A 26,825-nucleotide genomic window follows, 5' to 3' on the forward strand; every position below is an offset into this window, starting at 1 on the left:
TATAATACTACCATAAATATATAATACACCGTTCAATCACTGAACATTTCTAAATTCATACAGATAAACATACAATTTCATCCCAAAAGTCCAGTTTTGCAGATAAGAGTTATAAAAAAAAAACAAGCAAGGCTTTTACCCAAGTGTCCCTGTGCGTAAGTGCTTTCCCTCTGCTGTCCCTCTCTAAACACCCCCCTATACTCCAGATCAGATCGCATTGCTCAAGATGTGTTTATTTCTGCTGCGCTGTCTTGTTTGCGACGTGGCTCCATCAGTATACAGTCATGTCTCGCATTTGCAGCGGAGGAACGTGGATAGGCAGACGAGCGCGTCTGTCAGGGAGAATGACACGCGTGCCACTTTGCTGCGCGACTGACGGCGGGATGCGCACCAGTGTCACATCCCTGTATGTGTAGCCCGAAGCGGAGTGTGAGGGTCCCGTCCATCAGGAAAGGGGGGGATGACGGCGACGGGGATGTGATGAGTGAGTGAGTGAATGAGTGACTGGAGCCGAGGCTTTTGCCTCTCCTCATTCTCACGATCTCCAGCTGCCACATCAAACGCCTCCTTCAGCCCACGTCCGGCTCTTTATCCCATCAATTAGATTTAATCGCAGGGATGGGTCACATAAACCCCACATGCGTGTAATCTCGGGCACTGCTGAACAAAAGTACAAAAGATCAAAAGAGCCTTCATGATCTGTAAATGAGTAAATGGGATCACACACCTTTCCATACTTGGTAGCCAGTTCTGTGCATAAAAACAAGTGCATTGTTAGTGAGCTAGGCAGAACAGTACCCTTAAAACAAAGTAGCTTACTGTGGTAGTACCATAATAATAGTACTATACCACATTGGTATATGATTTGCATATTCATAGGTATTACATGGACTTTCAAAGCAAAGAAACCATGGTATCATCATGGTAATGCACAAAAATTATAAATGATATGTAATTTATACAATACATACTATGGTACTGTATGATTGTACCAATATTCAGTTGTATTTACATGGCAACAAGGCTTCAAAGCATATTATAGTATCACCCAAAAACATGGTAATATATACCATTGTACTGTATGACTGTATATTCATATTAAGTGATATTTACATGGCACTCCAATCATGGTAATGTCCAACAAACATTTCATTACCATGATACAGTGTACAAACAAACAAACATCTGCTTCATAAATAAAGGAACTCACACCACCTGCTGGACAATTCCTATAAAAATTGGATGGCACATTTCTAAAATTATCCACAAGTATTCAACAGTTTTTTGTTCATCAACAACAACAACAAAAACAATCTTTACTCTGGTCTAGTACAACTGATGTGCTTTATTTGGCAGTTTACAGCATGTGCGGTGATTCGATTGTGTGGTCCATCTGAGACTGAGCTGCGGTATAAGCCATTTTTTGCAGCTTTTCAGTTGAGAACAAGACTTTGGCTCTTTAGAATAGTTACTTGTGGGAAGAGAAATGTCTTTTTTTTTTTAAACATAGCATTTACATAGAAGTAACATGAAGAACATAGTCATTACAAAGTGTGACTCCAAAAAAGGAACAACCGACATTACTAGTATGTTAATACACATTTTAAACATTACATTCTCGTCCTTCAGGCCATAATATGTCCATCATACTATGCTTATCAAAGAGATACAAGTCCAAATCTGGTGAATATAACTACAACAATAATAGTCCAGATGAGTATTGTGTCCAAACACACTCAACATGTAACATTGATACTGGCCTATTAGTTGTTAGATGCCAGATTTTAACACTGAAAAATCACCATCTTCTCATATCTCACATTATATATTGTTCCTCTTCATTCGGAGAGCCTATAGCAATAGACTTGGGCAGGATACGCAGTACTGAACTATCGCATGATCCTTGGTGCTGATCTGTCGTTGCAGGCCGCTTTTCTGAGACGCACCCCTCTACGGATGGTCTTCAACATATCTTCTCCCCCTTTCTCATGCCCTTGATCCTGCTGGTGGCCCTGGCTGGCCTGAGGGTCCGTGGGGAACGGGAACTGGCCCTCACCGAGAGCCTGAGCATTAGCGACCAGCTCTCCAATCTTCTCCACCAGACTGTGGCGATTGGCGGCAAGCATCTGCTCTTCTTCTGAACTGAAGCCCGCAGCTCCGTGTTGCTGGGCATAGACACTCCCACCGCCAGCTCTTCCCCACGATGGCAGGCTCATCCGCTTGGGAGAGGCTTTGTACTCTAAAATTTCCAACGTTTCATCACTGTACAGACTTTCCTCACTTCCATTGTGCTCAGGAGGAGGGCTGGGGAATCCAGGTGAGTCTGGGACAGTAGGAGTCTTTACGGGGACGATAGGTGGTCGAATAGGGATCGGACCCACACTGGACGGGGTACGTCTCACGTTTGTTTTAGACGAAGGGGTTCTACGAATGGTGGCCGTTCCTGAGGCTATAACACCACTTCCCTTCCCGTTGGTTGTTGAGGATCCCTGGGCACCCATTGCTCCGTGAAGTCCTGCAGTGCTGGCGGGCCTCTTGGTCTGGATCATACGCCGGTAGTTCTGAGCCAGGTTGCTGTGGCGAGGGACGGTGGAGGACTTGTCGAAGTCTGTCTGTGTGTCGTTATCACCATCGCCATTCATGGAATAACAATCATATTCAGATCCTGCAAAGAGAAAACGGAAGAGAAGATGTTACTGAACTCTCTTAGCCTGAACAAACAACAAACAAACTCTGACTTCAAGCAATGGATCGTATTTGTGTTTTTGGTCTGTTAGCAAAAAGGTTTAGAATGAAATACAGTTTATTAAATTTATAAAACTTGGGCTCTTGTAGTATTAGTATAATCTTAGGTAGTATTTTAAGGCATCATAAGCACACTTTCGACTCAAAGACTGTTCCAGAAGATAAGCTAAGATACAAGGAAGCACTTCATGCAGCCATCCCATAATGCATAAAGATAAATTAATGCAACAGAAATGTTGATTATAAGTACACTGTATACACCAGTGACTTTAACTGGGTATTCTGGGTGGTGCGTCATGTTAAAAAAAGCACCCGACGCACAGTAGTGGTATGATGACGCACAGAAGCCAATGGCGCATGTCGCTATGCTTACTGGCATATCCGGTTTTCATTGGCATGTGTCACTTAAACCTTGTGACATGTGTCAGTGGATAGTGGCAAGTGCCACTGACATTATCGCGAAATACTGACAACGTGCCACGGAACATGTCGCCGTATGTTGTGACATCTCCAGTAATGACTGACAGATGATAAATAAATAGCCTATTTTAGTGATATTTTTAAATAAATGTTGATTAAACGTATTAAAGTCTGTAATATATTTTTTTCAAACCTGTCGTCAGTTTGTGGCACATCAGTATATGAGTGGCACGTGCCACTGAATGTTATATGTAATGCCAATGTTGTTTGATCTATATATACATATATATTGAAGGGTTGGATTCTTGAATCCACCGCTGCTTAAAAACACATCCTTTGAGTGGTTGTTAATCAAGTTATCTTCTAAATATCAAATGATTTGAATGACTTCTTCAAGCTTATGAGATTTACATGTCTGTTTACTGAAACCTGCTCTCTCTATCTCTGTGAGAGAAGCACCCAACACATGTTAAATCATATATATATTTACTCTTCTAGCTGACCATGGCAGCCTAGGTCACTTGGGTCACTCAGGCCTGTCTTCTATATGACCAATTCACAGTCAAAGCATTTACTTTATTTTTCATGATGAATATTGTCTTTATTATTGTTTTTTACATGACTTTTTGATAAGTCCAAAGTTTAAAGGGGTGGTTGATAATAATTTCACTTTTTTAACTTTAGTTAGTGTGTAATGTTGCTGTTTGAGCATAAACAACATCTACAAAGTTACGAAGCTCAAAGTTCAAAGCAAAGGGAGACATTCGCTTTTAAAGAAATCGTTTTTAATGACTACAACAAACGGCTGGTAGGGACTACACGAGCTTCCTCCCGGGTTAGTGACATCACTAACCCTAAAATTTACATAAACCCCGCCCCCAGGAACGTGATTTATAGATTATCATGACAGAATATGCTAATCAATGACTAGAAGATAACTACACATAAGCTACATAAATTCATCAACTAACTATTCAGAAATGTCTACATGTTGTCACTTCTTCTTGGGTCTCTCCATCATTGTCTAACTCCGGTTTGAACATGAGGCTAAAGGTTTTTGAAATTTCAGTGCATGTCAGTGTGAGGTAAAAGGACACAAGTTGTTGTAGCTCCGCCCCAGCTCATTTGCATTTAAAGGGACAGACACAAAAACGGTGCGTTTTTGCTCACCCTCAAAAAGTGACAACTTTAACATGCTATATACAATTATCTGTGGGCCATTTTGAGCTAAAACTTCACATACACACTCTGGGGACATCAGAGATTTATTTTACATCTTGTGAAAAGGGCATTATACCACCCCTTTAAAAGAACAGCATTTTTTTTAAATGAAAATCTTTTGTAACATTATACATTTCTTTGCCGTCACTTTTGATCAATTCAATGCATCCTTGCTGAATAAAAGTTTTAATTTATTTTTAAAAGAAAAACAAACTTCAGTAGAATGTCGGAAACCAAACAGTTGATGGACCCCATTGACTTCCAAAGTATTTTTTGTTCTACTATGGAAGTCAGTGGGATTCATCAAAGTCTGGTTACCGACATTCTTCAAAATATCTTCTTTTGTGTTCAACAGAAGAAAGAAATTCATACAGGTTTAAAACAACTTGAGGGTGAGTAAAAATTTTCATTTTTAAGTGAACTATTCCTATAAGTGCAATTTTAAGTATATTTCTGAGAAGTACATAAAGTATATTTCTGAGAAGTACATAAAAAGTAGACTTTCTTATTTTTAGTTTTAAAAAAGTATACTAATATCACACTTGAATAAACTTATTTTTAGTACGGGGACTCCCAACTTTTATACGGTAGTGTATTTACATAAACTTATAGTTCATTCAATACTGAAAACTATCAATAGAAATTGTTACATCTGTGTAAAACTGTTTATTTTATTTTTATTGGTTACATAATTTCTGCATTATACTATTTCTATGCTTTTTTTTATTATTAAAGTTCAGTTTTGTTGACTTAGCAGCAGTCTGTTGAGTCTACAATTCGCATCCAGTGAGCAATCAAAATTGGTCAATTTTGTTATTGTTTTGCCAAACAGCAAGATAGCTTACTAGTTTTCAAAAAAGAACATGTTGTCAATATTTGTGTGTGTGAACACACACTATTCTCTGAATGGAATGGACATGTGTTTTAAAGGCTGTACCAACTGTACATGTGCAACTGTAGTTTTTTGTGTGTTTATGTTTGCCTGTGTGTCTTACCCTGTGAAGGGATAGTGTCCTCTGAACATGATGGTGTGGTGTTCTGTGTGCTGTATCCACTGGAGTACTGCAGAGAGTCACAGCTGCTCTTCTGCTGCTGATCTACACTAAGCCCACGAGTCAGAACCATAGCCAGCTCACTAGCGGCAGATGACATCGGCTTAACATGCTATGGGGAAAAGAAAAGGAGAGAAAATTTAATTTATATATATACATTTGGAAACATTACTAATTTTAACGTATTTGATAAAAGTCTCTTATGCTCTTAAGCCTGCATTTATTTGATCAAAAATACAGAAAAAAATAGTAAAATTGTGAAATATTATTACAATTTAAATAATGGTTTTCTATTTTAATATGCTTTAAAATAGAATTTATTTCTGTGCTGCAAAGCTGAATTTTCAGCATCATTCCTCCAGTCTTCAGTGTCACATGATCCTTCAGAAATCATTCTAATATGCTGATTTATTATCAATGTTGAAAACAGTTGTGCTGCTTAATATTCTTTTGGAACCTGTGATAATTTTTTCAGGATTCATTGATGAACAGCATTTATTCAAAATAGTAATACTTTTTATCAATTTAACACATTCTTGCTGAATAAAAGTGTCCATTTCTTTCAAAAAAAAAGAACGAAAAAAATTACTGACCCCAAACTTTTGAACGGTAGTGTATATTGTTATAAAATATTTCAATTTTAAATAAATGCTGTTCTTTTTTTAACTTTTTATTCATCAAAGAATCCTGAAAAAAGTATCACAGGTTATAAAACAGATGTTTCCAACACTGATAATAAATCAGCATATTAGAATGATTTCTGAAGGATCATGTGACACTGAAGACTGGAGTAATGACTAATGAAAATTCAGCTTTGCTTTTTTTAAAACATTATTTTAAATTGTAATATTTCACAATATTACTGTTTTTCTTTTTCTCTTTATTCGATCAAATAAATCCAGGATTGATGAGCATAAGAGACTTATATATAAAAATCGTAATGTTTCCAAAATTTTGACCAGTACTGTATATATTTTTATATATAAAAAATACATTCTCAGGACCTTGACATCTTTAGAATTCATCCTAGCTAGCCTATAAGGATCCTCAGGGTGAATTATTCCATTTCCTCCCAGTCCACTAGAGGGCTCTGCAGCCTCAGTCCTGCGCTGTTGGGTTACAGCCGTCTGCTCATAGTGACCTGCTTTTGACCAGTCCTGCTGCAAGAGGAAATTGTTTTCAGGGTCATGGAAATATAGCCAGAATAGGACAGGACCTGTGCATTGGGTCTGCAATTTCAATTGACTTATTTAGTAGATGTTCATTTTAATTAACAAAAATAACCAGCAAGCCTGAGCCAGATGTTGGTTAATAAATAAAAGCTGATGGCAAAGAAATTAAATGGGATGAGATAAAAAGTTAACAAATTAAAATGAATAATGTTTTGCAAAGAATAACAGAACATAAAGCAAACAATGGCTGACCGAATGGTCGAAATGAAAAACAAACCTTCCAGTAAGGAACCTTTGATGTGGGTGAAGGGGAGTTTGATCCAGGGGATTGATTATAGGAAGGGGACGCAGGAAGTATGTAAGAGTGAGGCCTGATGGAGTCATTAAAACAGTGAGCAGGGCGAAAGGTAGCAAAGGATGAGCCGAACTGTGGAAACGGAACGACAGGATGGCCCAATCAAATACGGATAACACCATATAATGCCCATATACACATATATGGGCATTGTGCTTGAAAGTTTTAAATCAAAGAAACATATAAGACAAATAATGACAACAGAGTTCTGTCAACTTAACAAAAAAAAGTAAGTTTAAGGTGCCGACCAAAGAGTTTAAGTAATTAAACCATATATTTATTCAAATTCCAGACATAAAATAATACTTACTATTGTGGGAGAGCCACACTCACTGACTGACTGACAGGTTTCTGAAGCCTCTGAGGATGCAGAACTGGAGGACTTCTGTTTACCAGAGATAAATAAAGATAGGTCAGTGAAATGGATATGGAAATTAAACAGCATTAAACATAACAGATGAAAACAAAACACCAGATGAACTGCTAAAGACCTGGCTAGTGATGTCAGACGGCATGGGGGAGGGGGGTTTGGAGTGCACGTTCGCATCTTGAGAGACAAATCCAGAATCATGAGAGGAGACGCTGCTCAGGCGATGAGCGCCACCTGGTGGCAGATGCACCAAACTGAGAGGAACACAGAGAATCATTAGTGTTATTCCCAAAACTAGCAAATAACAAAATAAGGTATATGGCATCTATGGTTTATGGCATCTATGGTTCCATAAAAATCTTTAACATCCACTGAACCTTTTCATTCCACAAAAGTAAGGAAAAATGGTTCTTTTGAGAGTTGTTCAAAAGGTTCTTTGGGGAACCAAAAAATGGTTCTTCTATGGCATCACTATGAAAGGAATCTTTTGGAATCTTTATTTTTAAGAGTGTTTGGCTTAATAATATCATTATAAAACAGTAGCCGACATGAATTAATTCAATTTTGCACTGAAGGGAAATCTTAATTGTGATAAAAATGATGAGACAAGCACCTGCAAAGGCTGCTCTTCCTGGATCCAACACTACTGGGAGAAGAAGGTGGGGTCTGGTAGGACCAGTTGTAGTCAGACCCCTTAAGATCCAAAATCACCTAGTGAAAGTCAAATTAATATGTCCTTATTATTATTATCTGTGTGTGTGTGTGTGTGTGTATGTTTGTTAAATTATTTTCATGTGTATGTTTAAGCACCTGTTCACTGGCCTCTGGTAGTTTATGTGGGTCAGTGGTCAACACAGTGAGGTCATCAATAATGGCCTGAAGGTGAGTGGCCTCTCCCAGCATGGCAATTTCACCAATCTGAGGAAAGAAGTTGATGTTGATTAATTAGATATTTGATTTATTAAATTAAATTTTGCCATTTAATTTTAGATAGATAGATAGATAGATAGATAGATAGATAGATAGATAGATAGATAGATAGATAGATTCCATTTTAAATCCTCTGAAAAAATATATACAATATATTACACACACACACACACACACACAAAAAGAAGAAATAATCTTGCTAGACCTCTAGAAGTAAAACTCATCTTTAAACACCAAAATGGCAATTTAAAGTTTTTAATGGATACATGAATATGCAAATGAGCCCCGACTCCACTCACTCATACAGGCTCTTCTACAAGTCGATGTATCAGAATGGAAATGCGTTTCATTTATCACCCTCTTCAACGTCGGACACATAACGGTAATTAATGATTAGCCTTTCCCTTTACTATGTTATCATCAAACAGCTAATAATGTGTTGCTAATGTTACACAAACGACAAACCATGTTCCCATTCGCCATCTCAGAGTCATACGGCTGCCTTCTAAAAATCAGCATCCATAGAAACGCTTTGAACAACTTGGAACGTTAGTGGAGAAAGGCATATAGTTCATCATAACAGACATCAAATACATAATTATTGCTAAATGTACACACTTTTTCATATCAACAGAAAAATATACCGGGGTAACCTGGCTTCTCTTGAGACTCCCCTGCTTCACAGCCTATTTAATGATATGCTAAAGCCCACCCGCACATTGACATGATTGGTTACAAGGTAGTTTGTGACGTAAGAAACACAGGCGGTTTCAAACCGTGTTTTAGAGAACATCTTTTTTTCAATGCAGTATTAAAGAGAAAATACTCAGCAATGGTGTTGACTTATGAATTTTCACATAGTTTGTCTTAAAGCATATTAAAAACACCACATAGACACATAAACAACTTTAAAAACTTGATTTTCACCACAGGGGGTTTAATTCTCACCACTACAGGCTGCAAGAAGCTGATGAAAGAGCAGTAGCGCCCCCTTTCCTCCAGGAGGGCTCGGCGCACCGCCTGCTTCTCAGTCTCCTCCATCAGCAGGTACATGTCATTCACATCCTGCATGGCACTGTCCAGCTGCGGCTGTAGTCCTCCTCGCCCTGAGATGAAGAGAAGGAGAGGAGAGATAAATGGCAATAAAGACATGGGAGAATAAGCAATCCACGAATGGAAAATTACATTACCGTTCAAAAGATTGGGGTAAGTAAAACATTTTTGGAAATCCTTGTTACAAAAAAATGTTGATTTAAAATAAATGCCGTTTAAAACTTTCTGTTCATCAAATAATTTTGAAAAAAATATATCACACCTTCCACAAAAATATTTAGCAGCACAACTGTTTTCAACGTTGATAATTATAAGAAATGTTACTTCACTAAATCAGCATATTAGAATGATTTCCGGATGGGAGAAATGGCTGCTGAAAATTCAGCTTTGCCATAACAGGAATAAATTACATTTCACAACACATTAAAAGAAAAGAAATGCTATTTTAATTAATAAAAATATTTCACAATATTTCTGTTTTTAATGTATTTTTGATCAAATAAAGTGTGCATAAAAGACTTCTTTTTAAAAACATTTTTAAAATCCCAAACTTTTTAACGGTAGTGTACACCAAGATGCACTGAATGAACTGAAAATGCACATTTGAGCATTTTTAACACGTGAAATGTTTGATGCAGATGTCAACACAGATATCCCATGGGTCAGCATGATGAAGACAGATTAAGGTGGATAATGTCAACACAGCAACCAAGCATTGTCAGGCTTCATGCAAGGAAACCTTCATGACCATATAATGAAAATAAATGACATCGAGTTGATGCTCCGAATCTAAACACACCAAATATTGCATGATTGCACAATGTGATTTACTTTCACAACACAGATGCTTATTATGTCTGACGGAAAGAATGACAATGAAATGAGCGCGCTTTTGCAAACAATGGAATTGTGTGGGGCGTTCGCAAAGGACACTAAAACATTCTTATGAAATGCACACAGAATACCTCGGATGAAATGAAATCGATGTCAGTCATGCTAAACGTGATGAACGATGAAGGAACTCGCCTGAATACATACCTGATAGTTCTACAGTTAATAAGCAGAAGCCAAGCCAATCACAGTATGAAAGAGAGAAAAAGAGCATTGCCATGAAGAGATTGCAAGAGTATGTATTATGATACATGTAATTATACATTTTCCCTTTCAAAATACTTATTTTGTGCCCCACAGAAGAACGTCATACAGGTTTGGAACAACATGAAGATGAGTAAATAAGGACTTTTAAATATGAATATTCACATTTGAGTGAACTATCCCCTTAAAATCAAGCGAATAAAATTAAAGCTAGATGGTGCTATGGTTTACTGGTCATCTGATTCAATAGGACTACTGTGACCTATTGACCTGATTCATAATCTGTCTTTGACCTAATTAATCTTGGCATCAGAATTAGTTAGCATGCAAGAGAAAACACCCCAGCACGGCACACATTCACTGATTCTTTAACGTGCTGAATGCAGTAATCCTCTAAAAACAAAGCACATAGAGAGTGTGAGCGAGAGGGGAAATCATTGTGCTGACAGAGGGGGAAAAAAAGAGACAGACCTTTTCTGGCTTTCTTTTGCAACTTTATTGTGTCAGATGATTTCTTCTTGATCTCCTGCCTTGAGCGTTTGTACTCTGGTGAACAGAAGGAAGGTGTAAATTCAGGACAGAGACATTAGTATTGCAGAAAGTACAGGTTTGAGACCACTGTGATGAGTCAGTCCCACCTTTGGCGTGGTCTTTATCCAGCAGGGCAGCGGTTTTCTTCCACTCTTCTATCTTGTCTTGGAGTGGGGCGATCATTTTTTCCATTAGAGCACTTTGCACAAAAACGGCAAAAAAGAAACAACAGAAATAATCAAATGAAACGGGCAGAACTATGGTTAGTTATACACAAAATATATATATAAATGATATTTTACACACACATATACATACATACAATATACAGTATGTATATACAGTATGTAAATATAAATATTATTATGGGACTACATTTACAGCAAACGTCTTAACGTGTAAATATTTGTATGAACAAAAATAATTCAACAACTGAGACATAAATTGAACACATTTCTCAAACATTTGACAAACAAAAATGGAATAATCTCTGAACAAAGGTGGGGTCAATATCAAAAGTTGCAGTCAGTATCTGTAGCTTTGAGTTGTTACTCCACTCTTCCACCAAGGCATCTTAAATTACGAACACTGCGATTTATTGCTCTGGCTACATCTGCAGTCCTCATGCCTCCCTGCTGCATGTTCACACAGGTTATCAGGAGCATCATTCTCCTGCTGTTTTTCTCTTTAGTGTCCTAAGTTATTAGGAGTTATATATAGTGTAACTGTGACCTTAATTGTCTACTGCCTATAAACTACCCTCTGGTGCTCTTCGCGAGTCGGTCAAAAATGACCGAAATAATTTTTTTATTTCAATGAAATGAATGTACTATATTTTAGTTAGATAATGTTTTTTATTTAATATTTTGTGGCACTAAATTATATTTACGCTGTATTTATAATCCATTTATTCACTTAATGAGCATAGACCTGAAAATTCCCAACTTAAACTGTTGTAAATCTTGAATGCTTTAGAGCACAGACTCAAGTTTGATTTCTTTTCAAAGACGACACTTGGCAGATTATTGCTGAAGTGAAAAATGTTTTAAAAAGTGAATTAGTTTATTGTTATGAAAAATGTGCAAAAATACTATTTTTAATTTTTATATGAAATCTATATTTTAAAAAACATGTTTTACTGTAAAACTGTGAGAAAATCAAAGCCATAAATCTAAACAAGTTGAGCTTTCAGTAGATTTTGTTTGGCCGCAGTACCAAAAGTTTCCACTAGATGAAATTCTCCCGTTCATCTCCAATGTGGTCATTTTTGACCGCGAGGAGCACAAGAGTGACTGTTTTTTTCAGGTCCATTTAAACTGTTCGAATCATGTCCATGATTTGTTTTTGTGTTCACATAGCAAGTCCCAAAAACTTTACCAAGTTTTGTACCATTCCGAAGAAGAAGAAAAAAAAGAAAAGTACATTTTTTCAGCACCAAGGACTGTTCCACAGTGCATGTGCAATATTTGTTTATGGTTAATCTGTAAAGCTTATTTGGATTTTACAAAACTATCTTTAAATACAGTATCCTGATAAAGGAACAATTATTTTATTGCTGAGTATACAGTGCAATGCATAAGTGAATACACCCATGCTAAAGTTGACTAAAAAGAGGAATAAAAAATCATATTTTGGAAATTGAACTTAATGCCTTAATTTAAAAAATTAGGAAAAATCCAACCTTTAAGGACACCAATTTTCTTATGTTAAAAATATGTTAAATATGTACCCCTATGTTAAATTCCCATAGAGGCAGGCAGATTTTTATTTTTAAGTATTTTTTTTAATTTTTTTTTAGGATACTATGCATCCTGATAAAGTTCCCTTGGCCTTTGGAATTAAAATAGCCCCACATCATCACATACCCTTCACCATACCTAGAGATTGGCATGGGGTACTTTCCATAAGATCATCTCTCAATGCAAATCAAACTAGCTTTTAGGCTAACTGAAATAAAATCATGCCAATCTCTAGGTATGGTGAAGGCTATGTGATGACGTGGGGCTATTTTAATTCCAAAGGCCAAGGGAACTTTATCAGGATGCATAGTATCCTAAAAAAAAATTAAAAAAAATACTTAAAAATAAAAATCTGCCTGCCTCTATGGGAATTTAACATAGGGGTGTACTCACTTATGCACCATGCATTTTAAGGAAGAACATTTAATTATTTACGATACATTATTCATTCACAAAGAAAATTGGTGTCCTTAAAGGTTGGATTTTTCCTAATTTTTTTAATTAAGGCATTAAGTTCAATTTCCAAAATATGATTTTTTATTCCTCTTTTTAGTCAACTTTAGCATGGGTGTATTCACTTATGCATTGCACTGTATATATATATATTTGCTTCACAGCCAATGGTTACTGTATGAAGCCAAGGTCTGGAAAGGAACAGAATGAACACTGCCTGACATCTCCTTTTGTGTTCCACGGAAGAGAAAAAATAATAAGAGTAGTTTGGAATGACATGAGGATGAGTGAACTATTCCGTTAAGGTCAGCATTTGAAATCTTTGAGCTGTGAGCTAATTTGGTCTCTCTGAAGACAGCACATTAAAGCCTTAGAGCAGGCTGATTGATCTATAGATGTTTGCTGATCTCCGCAGTGGAAAATCAATGCTTGGCACAGACATAAAATCCTGTCTGTGCCGTCTGACTGGCGGGGAGCAAGGCATGAAAGCAGTCACGCCATGGATGGGTCGATCACTCACTTGGTGTAGTGGCGCAGTTTGGCCTCGATGCTGCGGTGTCGCATGCACATCCGGGTCAAAGCGGAGCCAATATCCCTGGTGGCACCTGACAACAAGACAAATGAAAGTTAAATAAAGAGATAACATTTGAGTCGTGAATCAATATTTTTAGAAACATCAGACAACTTTGTTTTCCACATATAGATTTTAATCACGGATATAAAAAATGACCACAAGGGGGCAGCGTAATCAGAAGCATTAAAGCAGGTATATTAAAGGGAAAAGTATGTGCTTAGTCGGTGAAAAAGCAAGATAATTGCACCATATTCACAAGAGACAGAACTTCAAAGACCACAAATAGAACACTTCCCAAACTGCATGGCTCTGATCCATCAAGAAGTGCTCACTCACTTGGTGACCTTGAACACAATTACTTAGCGGTGTTAACTTTCCTCTCCAGCCAACTGTAATTAAAATGGGGTCTTAAGCTATAAAGCCCGGCCTGCCTGGGCCTTAATACAACCAGCTCATCCAAGATTTCCCTCAATCCTGCAACCAGATCTGATGAGATTGAACTCTGCCGTTATGAGGGCCAATAGGTTACACGGGCTAGAAGGGCCAAAGTCTCTACTTACAGAGTTCGAAGGGCCAGTGGATAAAAGGGAATATCTGATTGATTATGATAACTAGACCGGTAACCGTAAATAAATAAACTGTTCTCGTATTGATTCCACTTAATGATTCTAGTTTCTTAACTGTGCCTTTTTAAAGTCTTCAATGCAATCAATGCAACAAACAGAAATGTGGTAACCTATTTCATTCATTATTATTAACTACAAATTACTTGGCTTGCTTGTTTGTTTGTTTATTACCAAAAAAAGTTCTATTGTTGGCAAAAGTAAAAGCCCTTTAGGCTGAAGGAAATGCAAATAAGCATTTCAGCTGTGCTGCCATTTTGGATTGCAGAAGAATAGGATGCAGGAGAAGAAAGTTCAACTTCAACTTCAACTCTTCAGCAATAAAAAAACCACAAACGTGATGTTTAACTAAAGTCATTTTTGCTTTGTATGGTTGAATTGGATCATCTAAGGTCTCAGCAGCAAAGACAGTAAAGTGAGATTAAATACATAAAGTATGTGTGTTATTTAACGCATATAAAAATGTCCACAAGGGGGCAGAGTAATCAGAAGCGTAAAAGCAGGTATAAAATTATTATTGCAGGTTTGAATAATAGTCTGAGTTTGTATTTCACTGTTTTTATTCATTTTGAGGAATACTGAATCTGTTTTGTGCACATGAGATGAGTAAATGAATGCTAACATGTAGTCTAATGTAGAACTAAGCATTGCAGCAAACTCTGTCTCCATACTTTACTACCGTATTTTGTCCGCACTGGCAGAAGAATGCATGTGCGAGAAATGTTAATGTAGCAGAACTTCTTGCGTCGTATTATTATTTTTTTTGAAAAGTGTTTTGAAAAAGAACTGATTCTTGGTTCACAACCCAAACTGATTGTCAATTTCACAAAGTTTTAAAAGAATTGAATATGATGGTGTTTGGTGTTTTTTATACACCAAATATAAATGTGTGTGTGTGCAATAAGAAATAGGAGCAGCCCAGAAGAACAGCACTGCCGCACTCTCCATCTCTCCATCCAGGTCCAAAGGGAAAAGGAGGGAACCCGGTAAAGGGATATCCCTCTATTCTTCCACTCTGTATCTGCCTTTCCTGTCTGCTCATGTTTCCTAAACACCATTATTACAGGAGAGAATGGGAGAGGCCGGCAATAACCTGCCCTCCTATACCACACATGCACAAACACACACTCTCAATGAAACACACACACAACTACTGAAACACCAGAACTGAAAACTCTCAAAACAAACAGCCTCCAAGGCACGGCTTCAGATACGAGTAAAGTAAACATTTGAAGATTTTTAAGCTTTTAAAATTCTTCAAACCAATGATTTTCACATTTGTCCCATTGGGTGGGACACTGGCAGATTGAATGGTGGCCAAACCAGGTGTGAATAAGAAGAAATAAAGGTTAAAGATCAGCCATCTGAATCCTCGGTCTGAAGAGGTGTACTCAGGAAATGATACGGCAAAAATATATTTTTTTTAAATCCCTGTGTATCGCATTTGGCACAGACCCACAGGTCCATCCCAAGGTGTCTGTCTGCTGAGAGAAAGTCCTACTGTCAGTACACAGTGTGCTTGTCCAAGAGCACGCACATCTCGCAACCTATTCCCAAAGGTCTTCAAGAGGCAAATCAAGTTCAACGCTACATAACAGAGCTGTCGACACACACACACACTTATAATTTATAAGCTGGGGACCAAAGAAATGTACCCACAAGGTCAAAAATGACTGGTATTCCTATCCTTGTGGGAATATTTGATCTCCATAACGTAGGGAATACCAGGTACACACACATAGGCATAGATGTTTTTATACTGAGCTAATGAGATTTTCTAGCCCCTAACACTAAAACCTACCCATCGCAGAAAGCTGCATTTTTAAATTAAAAAAATAGTTTAGTGTGTTTTTTAGCGATTTGAATTATGAGGACATCGGCATGTCCTTATAATGTAGGGGGCGTGCCGTGGCCTGAAACCTGAATATACTCTGCAATATAAGAGTTTTGGGTCCTCATGTAGGTCAAACCAGTACACACACACACACATTTGCATGGCTCAATGCAAAGTTCACAGCTGCACTTTAGCTCAAAAACGAAGGCTTCTTTATCTCAAAAACAGACCTTCTCAACGTCACTGCTACAGTCAAGATGATATGCTACACAAACACACACACACTCACACACCTGCCAGCATCCTTTTCCCTTCCCTTGAGGGATCAGCTGACAGCTCCATCCTGAAAGCGTTCAGAGACTTCCTGTATCCAGGAGTCCCCTGGCCTCCCACCCTGACCGGACACACACAACTCCCACAACCTTCCTTCAGATCACGTGACCAGGCTTCAGATGCTCCATTCAGTCAGACTCTCACTGCCTCCAACACCTGCCCACGGCTGGGAAGCTATTTAGCAGATCTGTGAACCCTTGAGGAACTACTCGTGTGATCAATGGCTATTTAAAGGGATAGTTCACCCAAATATGAACATTTTATCATGATCTACTCACCCTCATGTCGATTCAAACCTGTATGGCTTGCTTTTTTCAGGGGAATACAAAAAAGGTCATTTTAAAAAACTGTTTTTGTCCAGCCAATGAAAGTAAGTGCTGTTCAAAACAACATGTCTGACTTTCATTGTATAGACAAAAAACACTTTTGCATTTTTCAAAATATCTTGTTTTATGTAGAAGAAAGTCATACACTGAAAAATTTAATAAAGTATTTATTTTTTTATGAAATGTACTCCAATAATATTTGTTTTATTTACAACTTTGAAAAATCATTTTTACAGTGCACAGGTTTGGAACGACATGAAGGTGAGTAAATGCTTACATAATTCTCACTTTTGACCTTGCTGGTTCACTGGTGACCTCAACTGAGAATGAAAATAATTTTATAGCGGTACAACTTATTGCGCAGCTACAAGTGTGAATTTCTGTTTTAAAGAATAACGTGCATAGATTAATTGTTCACGATAACATGAAGAATCCGCATTAAGAAAGTAAATGTTTAAATAAAAGTTTGTTTTAGCCACCTCAGTGTGGAAACAACTAAACGAGACCCTAACATTATTTCAGTCAAAACATCTGATAAGTAACGGCCTTCACTGCCATCTAAACTGAGAACCGGTGGCCATGGACCTCTCAGATAAGCCCTCTCTCTCTCTCTCTCTCTCTCTCTCTCTCTCTCTCTCTCTCTGAATGGATACATGTGCAGGTGCAGAAGTGGTTGGCAGACACTCTTAACAGAGCCTGTGAATGGCTGGCATTGCAACAGTCATTATGAGAGCGTCAAACAAGATGATTCATGGTCTTCCAACAGGTCACTGTGAAAGTTCTGCTTTGTGCAAATACAAATTTATATATATATATATATATATATATAATATATATATATATATATATGAAGAGTTCAGATGCAAAAGCCTCTAAGTGCCATCTGAAATCTTCTAGAATGATCATTTTTATAAAGCTTGTATATTTAAGTTAAGTAATTTCACTTAAATGACAATTAATAGGTAATTTGCATTGCCATGTAAGTGAAATTATTGAACTTAAATATACGAGCTTGATAAAAATTATCATTCTAGAAGAAAATTTCAGATGGCACTTAGAGGCTTTTGCATCTGAACTCTTCATATATATATATATATATATATATATATATATATATATATATTGTTACGTCCCTCCTCTACCTGTGGTGGCTATATATATATATATATATATATATATATATTGGTCAAAATGTTTAAATACTCTTATTTGTTACAACTAAAATCATTAATTTATCTCCAATTATATTAATGGTTTAAATTTTGATGTAATATTAATAAAAAATATTTACTTTACAAAAGACAAAAAAAAAATTATACAAAAATATTTATTATAAAGGCCATACCACACAATCAATATTTTTTCTAAATCAATATTTTCAATAAAATGTTACTTAATTTAGGTCAATATAATATTTTTCGGGATTCTTACAACTTAATTATACCATAAACAAAAGCTAAATTAGATATAATATAACGATAGAATTTTGTTAGTCATTGTTTAATTAAGTTTACTTTAAATAAGGACAAATTCAAAAGACCTTAATATTTATTGTGATGTCTTTTTAAAATATGCACCATATGTAAAAATCTGAAAAAAAGAGAAAAAAAAGAGAAAAAAACCCCCACGAATTTTTGCATTCAGTAAAGCTTGCCAGAATGTGTTCTGCACGTCAACAACGTGATGCCAAGCAAAATATATTCTGGTAATTTTTTCAATGGGAAACCATGATTTTCGCTTGGGCAATATAAAAATGCACTTAAAATAATTGACACGTTTGTTTCACTTTTTTCAGTGTAGCCATTGTTTTAGCAAACTCACATTCAGATTGTTTCCATTATGGGACTTTCCAATCAAGTCCTGATGGTTAAAATGAAGTCTTTCCCAACATTTTTTCTCACTGAATATCTAGTTTCACTCAGAAATACACCACATTAGAAAAGTACATTGGGCTACGAATGAGGATTCACTTTACATTTAAGAAATATCTCTTTGGGGCCAGAGCGTGAAGTGCTGAAATACTCAATGCTTCATATAAACACATCCACGTAACCCAGTGGTAACCTCAAACATAAATGCACATGAGTAAAAACAAACACGTGCACTTTTTCCCTCTTCTCACGTTTTTAGACGCCTGAAGATGTCTGTGAAAGTTTCTGAGTGTTATATAACGATCTAATAAACCATCAGACTGCTAAACTGAAAAAGAACTCAATGTCAAAGACACTCACACGTTCAGTCTAGCACGAGTACATGGAACGAGACAAGAGACAGGAAGACCAATGACAGCAAAGCTGAATTTGGCCCCCTGCCTTCACTCTATCTGTTCTCAATTACTCCAGACTTCCCAGGACTCTCTCCTGGCATGAGGAGGGGACATTAAGGATGCCCATGTGTGTGTGTGGCTTAGTGTGAGTTTGTGCATGTGTGTTTACAGCCTGTATAAGACTTCCTGTCTGGGGGATAGAGTAGTGCTGCTAAAAATACTCTGCAGACCTTTCTCGCCAGATGTGCTTCACATTATAGCTCCAGCAAAAACACAGTCACACATTTTACTAAAACAGACATAATAGGGACCCCTCCTCTCTGTCTGCCTCTCTCCCTTTCTCTCTGTCCATCTGTCTCTCTATTAAGGTTGACAGTAGTTCGGTCAGGCGTGATTTGGAGATTACAACATCAGTTACTTTTCCCTGGCTGCTATTCCTCATCTTCTTTTCCATCGCTGGTTCTTGTACGTGTTCCTGGGGTACTCCTGGTGGCACTTGAACACATTTTGCTTTGCTGAACCCATATATTACAAAGGAATTCACAAATTTAAATGTAAAATTACAAATTAAAGTGATGTCAAAAGATAATTAATTAGTAAACAACAGTTAATTAATTTTAATCTAACAATTATATCTAACAGTATATATATATATATATATATATATATGTGTGTGTGTGTGTGTGTGTATACTGTATATATATGTAAATATATTTATACGTATATGTGTGTGTATATATATGTGTGTGTGTATGTGTGTGTGTGTTTAATAATTGAAATAATTATAAATAATTAATCTATGACTTGTTTGTAAAGAAAAAAATAAGTCATCCACACAAATTTATGAAATTATATATATATAATATTTAAAAAACTGTTATTAATATTATTATAATAACAAAAAAAACATAGCACTTTTTGTTACTGAATAATTATGGTAATCTGAGGTTCAAAATTAATTTCCTTACTGTTAATATATATATATATATATATATATATATATATATATATATATATATATATATATATATATATATATATATATATATATATATATAGCCTATATATTATATTCAAAGGGTGAATCTACATATTACACCAATATACAAATAACTTAAACACAGTAAGCCTCATTTTAGCAAAGATAATGACCACATATGAACAAATTCTAAGTGCTTAATAAAACATTTGGGATCAGTTTGAGGACCCACGGACCTGATAAAAAGGTGAGTTAATAGAAAAGGGTGAAATGTGGCAAGTGTGAATCTGACGGTATAATCTCCGGTGCCAAGTAAGGCAAATTCTTGCCCATGCCCCACACTCCAGATGGCTGGCACGGATACATGCCATCTGCCAGTCCAGAGCTGCAGGGAAGATTAGCAGCCCACTGCGTCCCATTGACACACACTCACACTAACATGCACAAACTCAGTCTGTGTGTCAGAACAAGGTAAAGAGGATTACACATTTCTATCTTGCCACTGCAAGCCGGGGGAAATCGCTTCCAAGCTCGCTCCTTGTAAAGACATACACACTCATACAGTATATACATACGCTGAGAAGGGCCTTTCATCAGCATGGATGGAAAACACACAAATACAGACCCAAGAGCCATCATTAAAACACACCTCACTCCAATCCCATGATAGAGAGGTTTGTGAACATCTCCCATGGTGCATCTCTCACAACATAAGAAATTACCCACAGGACTAACTATACACTTACACAACTAAATCACTATGGGGTGGTGCAAGCGCTGACATCATATAAACAAAGTGACTTAGATGTGCTAATAAAAAACTAGATGAACGAAGAATGTATCATTACATCTGACTTGTGTTCCAGTAAACATCCCTGTTCCAGCATTCATCACTGGAAGTGAATGTAAGCAAATGCAGCTATTCTTAGAGGCCAGACATCCAAATGCAAGTCAAACACAGACATCAAACACTTCCACGCCTGTCTAACACGTGCTCTAATAGACTGCCCACATATGCTCTATAAAAAACACTGACCATGACGCCATGCCTATAAAGATCACAAACAAGCCAGACTGCTGGACTCCTTTGCTATCAAAGGCAGGGAGTCATAATAGAAGAGAAAGGTTTAAGAGAGAGAGAGAGAGAGAGGGAGAGGGAGAGGGAGAGAGAGAGAGAGAGAGAGAGAGAGAGAGAGAGAGAGAGAGAGAGAGAGAGAGAGAGAGAGAGAGAGAGAGAGAGAGAGAGAGAGAGAGAAAGTGGCAGTATGTTATTTCCTTCCCTATTGACGTTCCTTGTATTGGTATTCGCAAGCCTACTAACACTCAACTTAAACTGACCTTTTCTTGACAATCTTAAATGCATATATGGAACAATAAGTCGAGTTGAAAGGAGATGAAACCCTTAATACCCTCTTAAAAATCCAGCAAGGCTGGTCACCAGCATTTTTTGCATGCTGGGACCAGCATGGGATGCTTGTTTGTTGGTCCCCAGCATGGGAAGCGGGAGAGCTGGTGGACCAGCAAGCCAGCTCAGTTTTGCTTGACAACAGCATGACTATTCTAGTCCACCAGCTTGACCAGCACTATACCAGTTCTAACCAACATAAACCAGCCTGGACCAACATGGAATTCATGCTGGTTTATGATGGATTTTTCAGCAGGGTAGTGGTCAAAACTGACATCCAGGCAATCATGAAGACGAATTTGAAAGGTGAACAGGTAACACTGTACAATAAGGTTAGAAATGTGTTCATGTTCATAAAAAAACATCACAGCATTTATTAATTTCTATTTTTATTGTTGCTTATATATTAACATTTAAAGTTGTATAAATGAACATTAACATTAATGTATTCTCAATAAACATGAATTAACAATGAACAATAGTATGTTCACAATTATAATATAATTAAGTATCATGAATAATATGAATGTAATTATAACTAATTGTAAATTATATGGTATTATATTATATTTAGATATTTAAAAAAGCCATTTTATGAATATGAACAAATTGTTGTTCATTGTTCGTTCAGGATACCTACTGCATAAACAAAATGAACCTTACTGTAAAGTACTGTACTGCCACATATTCAACCACTTTACATGTCCAGGTCACTGAAAGGCTGTGGTCGTTAGTTAATGTGACTGTCCGGCCTGCTAACTGGGGTGATGGGGGGGGGAAATGAGTGTCACTGGAAGCCGGTGAGACGAGAATCCGTCTGATGTCAGTGTTTTAGCGAGATCTCCAGCTGTGCCACTGCCCCCAGCCTGACCCTAATTCAAAGAGGACGCGGGCCTACTGTTGCTGACACTTAATGCCAGGGATTATATACTGTCCTCTCATTGGTGTAGAGTAGATATCATTTCACTGTGGAGCTACTGTAACCCTTTTAATTAAATAAAAGTGAGAAGCTTGTAATGAATTCTTTCTTTTGGAATTAGGGCAACAATCATTTGATACACTATGGCGTACAGTGCAACTTGTGACTTTTATATCAACGCATATGCAAAGTCATAAGCAACAGCCAGACAAGGTCAGAGGTGAAAATGCTCCAGTGACAGCTATCTACTAAAAGTATTGACAGTTCACTGAACTAATTTATGCCAGTGCTGTATGTTTGAAGTCCGGTGCAGGACAAAGCGCTCCCGCAGGACAAATGGAATCAATCTGGTTCACTGGCATCTGGTAATGATTCTGAACTGGGCAGAAGGGTGAAGGTGGATAGGTTTGCATTTGCTGTTACTAGACTGAAACAAAATAAAATGTGACATAGTCTGCCTCTTTAGACTCTAGTCTATAGTGTATAGTCTGTATCTTAATTTCTTATCAATGCAAGTGTGCCATTTTTAACCAGGTGTATAGCTGTAGGGGTTGGGTAAAATTTTGATTGATTTATAAATATATCTCCATGGATATATTTCTCTGGCCAAAATAAATATATATATAAATCTATTCCACCATAATTTCTCTCCCACACTAAGGAGATATTTAAAACAAGAGCTTTATATAACGTACGTCTGAGATGTAGTGCTGTAACCTTGCAGATTTTGGTACCCAATAGCAACCATCCATTTTCTCCAATGTGATTGGTTGGTGAACACACGCTAATACACACAAACCCACATACTCTACATGGGATATAAAGATCCATTGCATTCAGCGCTTGTGTACATATGGTGCAATTTACAAGAAATTTACAAATGAGTAATTCAGCTCTAGGCCGACAGCTATGCCTGACCCACATCCTTTAACTGTGTTGATGAAGACTAGATTTGTCTGGCCTTGTCTGATCCCTGCAGGCAGTAACTAGAGGATTTTAAAGGCACAGGAAGGATTCGGTTTCAGAGATCCAATAGCAGCCAAGCTAGAAGCAGAATTAAACATGGTGAAACATGACTCTCAAGCCATTTCCTAGTTATCAGAACAAACCCAAAGTGACCTTTCTGCTGTATTCATATTTAAGTATGACTTTCAACAAGGGCTGCACGATTGATTGAAATTAAAACAAATCACAATATGCCTTGGTGCGATTATCAAACCACAGAGCCTGTGATTTAATTACACTTTAATCTGTATGCTTCAGAGTGAAGCGCAGCACAGTGTTCTTACAATACACGTGAGCATCTCATGATCTGGTGTTTTCGGTGTCTCAGAACAAGTGAATGTTCGCACTGCTCTACACAAATCTCTGCATCTGATCTGAGTTTGGGTCACTCTAATAAGCATTTGGAGACGAACATGTGCCGACCATCTTCCCATACTTGTAATGAGAAGCGCTTATCAACAAAAGAGAAGCATTAAGGGCTCCCTGCATACTTTTATTTAAAGGAATAGGAATGAAAATGAATCCCAAAATGTATGGCCATCCTAGGTGTATATGATTTTCTTTGTTCAGCCAAAAACAATCTGAGTTATATTAAATAATATCCTGGCTCTTCCCAGCTTTGCATTGGCATTGAATAGTGTTTAAAGCTCCAAAAAGTGCATCCATCCATCATAAAAGTAATCCATATGACTCCAGTGGGTTAATAAATGCCTTCTGAAGGTTTTTGTAAGAAAAAGATCCATATTTAAAACTTCATAAACTATAATCACTGGGTTCCAGCAACAGTCATACACGCGTTCATGAGAGAGCCGAGTTCCAACGGAAGGGTGACCTCATTACCCACCGTAGGACATATGACGTTAGCTTTATCGCATTTTAAATCAATATCACAAATTTTAGAAAAATCGCCATTCGATTTTTTTCTCCAAATTGTGCAGCCCCAATTCCAACTTCTTTACAATGCCATATTTTGGAATGTAATTGTGCAATCTGACTATGCAAAAGTTTGCTATAGTCTCCCAAAACACCGTCAACAACCTTCTGCAACTCAAAAATGTTGATCGTTGTGACCTCAACTTTTTAACTGAAAAATGTACCTCTCGTGTTGGTCCCCATGTCTGCCACCTTCTGAAAAGCATCAAGGAACGCTGAAGCCGCCAACACTGTGGTTCTGTGAAGGGAGTAAACAGCAAAACATTTATAGTCATCAATGCCAGTGCTGATTAAGAACAGCAGGCAGACCTGTTGAAAATCAATCTGATTCACTTCTTGAGAATGCAGATTATGGCCAGAGTGGAGGGCTTGATGTGGACTTGTGGTCTCATGGCCTTCGCTTATGCGAATCCATGAAGTCCATGAGACCTCAGGGTGTCCCGTTTGTCATTTTATGATTCAGAAGTGTGCTCACGAGGGCTATTCGACTTTCTGTCGATTCCACACTGGTGTGGACTATTACCCAACAGCCCATGCGGCAAAAATATAGACCGCAAGGGTTGAGGCTGACATTTGGGACAGGACCTATAAGGTGAGCACCATTATCTAAAAAAAGATTAAATAAATAATCAATAAAAGGACATCTGAAGTGTAAAATCACCTTAGCTGGGAATGTAGTTTTGTGGCCTTTGCAATGAAGTCTTCCCACACCGGGTATGAGTACTACAGGAAGGAAGAGACACATATAAGAGAGTTAGTAAGGACATAAACCTCAAAACTGAACTGCACACATACAGGTACCCCAACACGGACACATTCAGAACTCAATGCACCACAAAGAGAAAGCAAAGCACTTCAGATGAGGACCAGATGTCTCATTGAATACAAACAGTCATGACACTCTTCCATGTGTTTTAGAAGAACATTCTCGACAGAAACACCAGCTAAACTCCGTCCAGGTGTGTCTGTCATCATAGTTTCCTACGCGGTTTAAAAGACCAGCAAATGTTGTTCCCCAACATAGGATGCTGGTGTTCTCACAATAGGTTTCTTAAAGGGATAGTTTTTTGGAACATAAAAGAGGATATTTTGAAAAATGTATCAGTGTTGTTTTTTTTCATACACTGAAAGTCAATGGGCACCAAAACTGTTTGATTGCCACCAATAGAGGTTTGGGGTGACATGCGGGTGAGTAAATGATGACAGAATTTCTGAATGAACTATCCTTTAACTAGCTAGTCAAGTAGAACCTCTGTAAACAACAGCAAGATGCAAGTTTTATACAAAACAAATGAGAAATCAACAAAGGCCTCAGGCTTTCACACTGGATCAATTCAAGAGAAAGTCTGTCTTTAATAAACAGAAAATTGAAGAGACAGGAAAGAGGAATCCTTTTAAAGCTGTGCTGACAGCTCTTGTTAAGAAACTGGAGAGGTTGGAATAAGGTTGTTTTGCATGGTCTCTGTATCTGTCTGAACAACCGCCTCAGTCTCTATAGACATTTGTGTTAAAAACTGGTAAAAAATTCTGGCATCGGGTTTGCTGACACAACCGCTAAAGATGGAAAGACACTAGCCACATGGTAGAATACCTGAGATATCTACTATAAGCAGTGGTTTCTTATTATTTCTTTTAAAAAAAATAATTAAATCATGGGAGTCTGATTTTTTTTTTTTTTTTGTTGATGTTGGAATCTAGGTTTTCTTGTGTTTTGGAAGAAAGCTTAATTCTGCTCTGCGTCCCACTGTGCACTTAATATTACACCCTTATGCCGGGGACACACTTAACGACTAGCTGAAACATTCCAAGGCTGAACTGAACACACTTACAGACTGTTTCCAATGACTGGAGCAGATTTTAAACACTGACTGTGAACACCGACTGAACGCAACTGTCTCTGACTAGGCGCGTTTGGGCATGATCAGTCGTAAGCATCAAATTACATTCATAATCGGCCTTACAGTCTTTAAGTGTGTCCCCGGCTTAAGTTACACACAATCTGCACTACCATACAATTGTTTGCTAAGAGTTTTTTAAAAGTTTTTGAAAGACGTCTCTTATGCTCATCTAAGGCTATACACAAACAAACAGTAACATATTTGTCACTGTTAGTTTCTGTTTTCATTGACTTCCAGTTTGTTTTCATTCTCATCATGTGCTCCTTTGTTCAGTTTTCCCTCGCCTCACTATTAGTTCATTTGTGTCAGCTGTGCTCTATTAATTATCCTCGTCTGTGTTGCTATATAAGTTGATCCCTCACGTTCATTCTCTGTTTAGTCTACGTTGCTTTAGTGTGTTGCCCTGTCTGTTTGTTAATTCGTTGTATCTTTGTCATTAAAACTACTTCAATTCTACAATTTGAATAAATTACAACATGTAGTTTATTCCATTGATGGCAAAGCTGAATTTTTAGCATCAATGCTCCAGTATTTAATGTCACATGATCCTTCAGAAATAATTCTAATATGCTGATTTGATTTAGTGCTCAAGAA

General features: G+C 37.3%; 1 protein-coding gene across 4 annotated transcripts in view; it reads right to left on the bottom strand.

Moving 5' to 3' along the window:
- Positions 1-1,325: 1,325 nt before the first annotated feature.
- Positions 1,326-26,825, bottom strand: part of mtss1la (MTSS I-BAR domain containing 2a) — a 29,193-nt gene continuing 3,693 nt past the window's right edge. The window contains exons 2-15 of one of the 4 annotated variants that reach the window (XM_084125033.1): positions 24,995-25,056; positions 24,498-24,571; positions 13,657-13,741; positions 11,052-11,143; positions 10,885-10,959; positions 9,214-9,371; positions 8,146-8,253; positions 7,949-8,046; positions 7,457-7,589; positions 7,276-7,350; positions 6,888-7,037; positions 6,443-6,595; positions 5,382-5,550; positions 1,326-2,665 (exon numbers count right to left, since the gene is read on the bottom strand). In XM_084125033.1, coding sequence (XP_083981159.1) covers positions 1,890-2,665; positions 5,382-5,550; positions 6,443-6,595; positions 6,888-7,037; positions 7,276-7,350; positions 7,457-7,589; positions 7,949-8,046; positions 8,146-8,253; positions 9,214-9,371; positions 10,885-10,959; positions 11,052-11,143; positions 13,657-13,741; positions 24,498-24,571; positions 24,995-25,056 — 2,208 coding nt within the window. In that variant the 3' untranslated portion in view covers positions 1,326-1,889. Of the gene's footprint in view, positions 2,666-5,381; positions 5,551-6,442; positions 6,599-6,887; positions 7,038-7,275; positions 7,351-7,456; positions 7,590-7,948; positions 8,047-8,145; positions 8,254-9,213; positions 9,372-10,884; positions 10,960-11,051; positions 11,144-13,656; positions 13,742-24,497; positions 24,572-24,994; positions 25,057-26,825 lie in introns of all 4 variants that reach the window. The other 3 variants (XM_084125032.1, XM_084125035.1, XM_084125034.1) reach the window with 3 other exon arrangements.

This window comes from Abramis brama, assembly GCF_963993115.1.
Source record: "Abramis brama genome assembly, chromosome: 9".
Classification (NCBI taxonomy): domain Eukaryota; kingdom Metazoa; phylum Chordata; class Actinopteri; order Cypriniformes; family Leuciscidae; genus Abramis; species Abramis brama.